General features: G+C 44.0%; 1 protein-coding gene across 1 annotated transcript in view; it reads left to right on the top strand.

The window, feature by feature from the left end:
- The window catches only part of AKNAD1 (AKNA domain containing 1), a 26640-nt gene that overhangs the window by 10997 nt on the left and 10801 nt on the right, over positions 1–4842 (top strand). Inside the window, exon 7 of the mRNA XM_015428271.1 lies at positions 2539–2695. Coding sequence (XP_015283757.1) covers positions 2539–2695 — 157 coding nt within the window. The remainder of the gene's footprint in view (positions 1–2538; positions 2696–4842) is intronic.

Below are 4842 nucleotides of genomic sequence, written 5' to 3'. Positions count from 1 at the left end.
CGAGCTGGCAAAGACTTGGCAGAATCCATGCGCCCCCTATTGGACCAGATGAATAACATCAAGGAGCAGATGACAACAATGACTCAGTGTATCACCACCCAGCAAACACAGATAAACGAGACACTTAAAATGATGAATGAAACAGCTGAGAAGGTTAAAGAAGTGGACGCCATTGTACAAAAGGTGAAAAAGAAAGTTCAAAAGCTGGGAAAGAAGCAAGTTTCTACGGAAGATCAGCTGTTACAACTACAAATGGAAAAGGCTAATATGATTCTTCGCTTCCAGGGCATGCCAGAGACTAAGGGAGAGAATCTTAAGGAACTAATGAGTGAAACATTGGTCCCAGCGACAGATATGAAGGTGGAATGTTTGTTAAACGATATGGATGTGGCTCATATTCAGGCTATATAAAGAAAAATAATCTGCCTGGAGAAATTGTGGTAAGATTCTCGAAGAGGCATGTGAGGGATGCAATCCTGAAAGGAGTATCTGGAGCACCCCTGAAAGTGGGGGAGAATACCATCAGAACATTGAAAGATATTCCATTTGAGATAAGACAAAGGAGAAAGAAATATAAAGAATTAACTCTTTTTCTACAGACAAATGCAATTGGATATAGATGGTTAACTCCAGAAGGCGTAACCTTCAAAATCAAGGACAAAAAAGAAAAGATTGACTCTGTTCAGAAAGCACGGGAATTTTTAAGAGTCCAGTTGGGTGAGCCAGGGGAAGAAGGGAAAAAAGGGATGGACAGTAAGTCGATGGTGAGTTGGACTCGGAATCCTCCGGAGAGGACTCTCTTTCAGAGAAAGGGGCGGCAGCCCCTAAAAGTCCTTATAAACTCCAGAAGAGATTAGGCAAGGAGAAGTAAAGGCTGAAGGACTCTGAATTGTGCCTTTATAAAATGTTGAAATGAGATGCTCTGGAGTATTTCTGTATGACAGTTAAATTTTAAACTTAAGACTTAGAAAAGTTAATGTTAAATTTGACTCAGTTGATAGTAAGATTAATGAGATTAAGACTAAATGTTTGTCTAAACTGGTGAGATGATCTCCTCTCTTGGGTTTTTAGTCAGTAGTGGGTATCTTTCTTTATCCTTTAAATGTAGTTCCCTTCCTTATTTTCTGTTGTAGTTTGTAGTGTTAAAAATGCAATAAAAAATCCCCTTTGGGGGTTTAAAAAGTACAAACTCTCCTTAGGGGAATTCAAAAAAAGAAAGAAAGAAAGATCTTGGGGTTGCAGTGGAAAGCTCAATGAAAATGTCAACCCAATGTGTGGCACAAGTGAAAAAGGGAAAATGCTAGGAATTATTAGGAAAGGGATTGAAAACAAAGCAAGCAAACAAGATGATTACAGTGTTAAAGTACATTTCCTATGAGGAAAGGCTGGAGAGTCTGGGACTTTTCAGTTTAGAAAAAAAAGAGACATGACAGAGATTTATAAAATTATGTGTTGGATAGAGAAAAGGGATAAAGAGAGCTTTTTTCACTCTCCCATAATACTAGAACCAGGGCCGGCTCACCCGCTAGGTGAGCTAGGCACTCGCCTAGGGCGCGCCGGCCCTCAGGGGCGCCAAACTGCGCCCCGCCCGGGTGCCCCCCACCCCGCGCACCAAAGAGCTGCTGCTGCCCTGTGCGCCACGGCTGGCCCTGTCTCTCCGAATCAGCCCGGGATCTCCGCATGAAGATGGGGCTCTGTCTCAAATGCGGCGAGAAAGGCCATTTTGCATTGGATTGTGGAAATCGCCCGCCTAAGGACAGGCCCCCTACTCTGAAACCGAAAACACCCCTGCCAGTAAAGAAAGGGCTTGCCAAGCCGAACCGCAAGTGCGCCTTGCCCTCGCTCGCTGGCTCCGGCGCGGGGGGGAGGCAGCGCAAGGCTCTGAAGCGCGGGGGCGGTGCACCTGGAGCGGCCTGGGGGGGAGCAGGCAGCGGCACAAGAGGCCCGTCTAGCTGAGGCCGCCACAGGAGGAGAGCGGGAGAGGGAGTCTGGCTCTGCAAAAGCACCCTTGTTTTCCCTCTGGCGGGATGCCTCTGTGCAGCGAAAGAGCCAGGCTTGTGATGAACTCCACGAAAGCATAATTTCAGCGGCAGCCCCAGGTGGGAGGCTGCTGCACGTTGCATGGGGCAGGAGGGAAGGGAGGGCGAGAAGGGGGGGGAAGAAAGTCGGCCTGTCAAAGGGCCAGAGGCTGGACGAAAGGGGGGGACGTACAGTGCCCGGCGCAAAAATTATTATCCATTCATTCCCCATATTATTATCCATTCATTCATTTTGTTATCTGATCTTTAGTGCAGACTATTGCTTTGTTGGACACCCTCCACCATAATTCTTTGGTCATGAGTAAATGTTATGATTGCAACTACTGTTAATTTTATAATTCATCAACATCATATTCAGCAAATATTCCACATTAAATATTTTGTTTTTCTAATTGAAGTACTTAGGCTTCCAATACTATGTTTTCTTTTAATTCTTAATACTATACTACAAGTTGTATTATGCAGTATTTATAACTTTGTATCTTATATTTGTATTTAGAAGAGTAGAGGGAGAAATATTTAAACTTGGAATGCTGCTTGAAGATATCAAAGAGAAAATTGATAAGACGGGAAGTCCTAATTACTCAACTTTTACAACCTCTCCCTCATCCCCAAAATGTGAATCTGTGTGTTCCTCTTATTTTAGTGGAACCGAGGTAAGCTGTTAAGCTCTAGTAAGGACCAAATTATTGTCTTTAGGGAAACTGAATCATTGGCCTATTGTTGTGGCATATGGTACACCCCCAACATTTATATGTAAGGATACCTTAGTCCTTCCCCCACAGGGGTATTTCCAGTCTCCTTCTGACTGCTAAGGTTGTTTGCTAAAAAAAACAAAACTTCTAATCGTTTTTCTTATGAGGATAGAAGGGAGAAACCAAGCCATAATCACTTGGTAAATGTGTGCTCAAGTCATGCCACGGAAATGAGGTTCCTAGATATCATTAATGACTGCGCATTGGAACAATTGGTCACAGAGCCAAACAGAGGGATAGTGACTCTAGATTTGGTTCTGACTGGTGTTCAAAATATGCTTCAGATTGTAGTTGATCTTGCACCAGTTCAGAACAGTTGATTGCAATGCTATTAAGTTCAACAGTTAATGTCAATGGAAAATTGCCACCAAAATCCAAAGCTAGCACATATGACTTCACAAGAGGAAACTCTACAAAAGTTAGAGGACTTGTAACAATGAAGTTAAAAGGGAGAATTAAGAAAGTCCAATTTATTTATTTATTTATTATATTTATACCCCGCCCATCCCGCTAGCGGGCTCAGGGCGGCTAACACTGCGGTACAATGTACCTAATTGACATACATAAAACTTAAAACTCTATAAAATATCATAATAAGTACTTTAAAACATAAATTAACAGTTTCTACTAAAGTGCATACAGTACAACACATTAGATGGTGCACTTCCAGATCTCATGCTACATTATTACACCTCTCATCATCCTTGCGCCTGAAAGCTTAGCGATATAAAGGACCAGATCTAAGATCCCGGCCTTCACTAGGATCATTGGTGGTAACAGTGGTGGCGTGTGCTATTGGCGGCTCCTATTGAAAGGCCTGGTGGAAGAGCTCTGTCTTGCAGGCCCTCCGGAACTGTAAAAGGTCCCGCAGGACCCTGATCTCCTCCGGGAGCTCGTTCCCCCAGTGGGGAGCCGCCACAGAATAAGCTCTGGTCCTAGTGCTGGTGAGCCTTGCCTCCTTGGGGCCCGGGATAGTCAACCGGTGTTGGGCCCCTGACCGTAGTGCTCTCTGGGGTATATATGGGGAAAGGCGGTCCCTCAGGTAGGAAAGGCGGTCACCAGGAGGCCTGGAAACTATTTAAATGCACACAAACTGAGACCCAGATAGAATGCATACCTCAAGGGAGGAAAGGTTCCACCAACACTCAAAGAATGCCTCTGTGTGTTGTCAAAGGCTTTCACGGCCAGCATTCATTTGTTAGCCAAATTGCTCTATTATTTAATAAAGATGGGAAATTATAATTATTAATATGCAATTGGCTTATCTATAGGATCTGACCTGTGTATACCAGAGTTAGAATTCCCAAGAACCCAGGAACAGACAAAGAGACTGGGTGGCTAAAATAAGGATTTCTTTACTAAATATTCTCAAACGCACAATTCAAACACTCACACACACAATATAGAACTATAAGGAAGCAGAGGTGATTGATAGCTTATAGAGGGGTGATACAACCTGGTCCAGATGTGCAGAGGTCCATGAAGAAAGGATTGTGGCCTAAACTCAGAGAGTTCGGGGTGGACTGCGATTTTGGATTATGGCAGAAAACACACGGTCTGAGGCCATGTGTACGCTGGGATATACCCATAGGAAGACAATGCAGACCAATGGGCGGTCCTGGGGGCTGGTCTCAGGTGAGAACAATAGATTTCCTGGACCAATGATGAGTCCCAGAGGTGTGTGGCATCAGGATGGGCAAGGCCTAGATGTGACCAGTGAGCTTCCAGAGAGGCAGTGTCTGGATTTAACAATAGAAGCCAGGTGCTGGGTGGCTAGTTGAATGGATTATCTGACCACTAATGGTCAGATTAAACTTGACCACTAATGGCCAGGGTAAACAAAAGGTGGGAGACATCCCTGATTAACGTCAGGAAGGATCGTTAATAATTTGAATGCTTGATTGGTTTATCCCGGTATCTTGAGGGACAGAGTAGAAAAGACAAGTATTCAGACAAAGACTTAAATAGACTTTAGAAATGTAGATACTTTACCTGCTAGAACCCATTGTTATTCCATAAGCATAATCTCTGCTGGGTGGAGGGGGAAG

The sequence above is a fragment of the Gekko japonicus genome, unplaced genomic scaffold, assembly GCF_001447785.1.
Source record: "Gekko japonicus isolate JY-2015 unplaced genomic scaffold, Gekko_japonicus_V1.1 scaffold2560, whole genome shotgun sequence".
NCBI lineage: Eukaryota > Metazoa > Chordata > Lepidosauria > Squamata > Gekkonidae > Gekko > Gekko japonicus.
The sequence above is the reverse complement of the archived record's forward strand: the minus strand, read 5'-3'. Positions and strand labels throughout refer to the sequence as shown.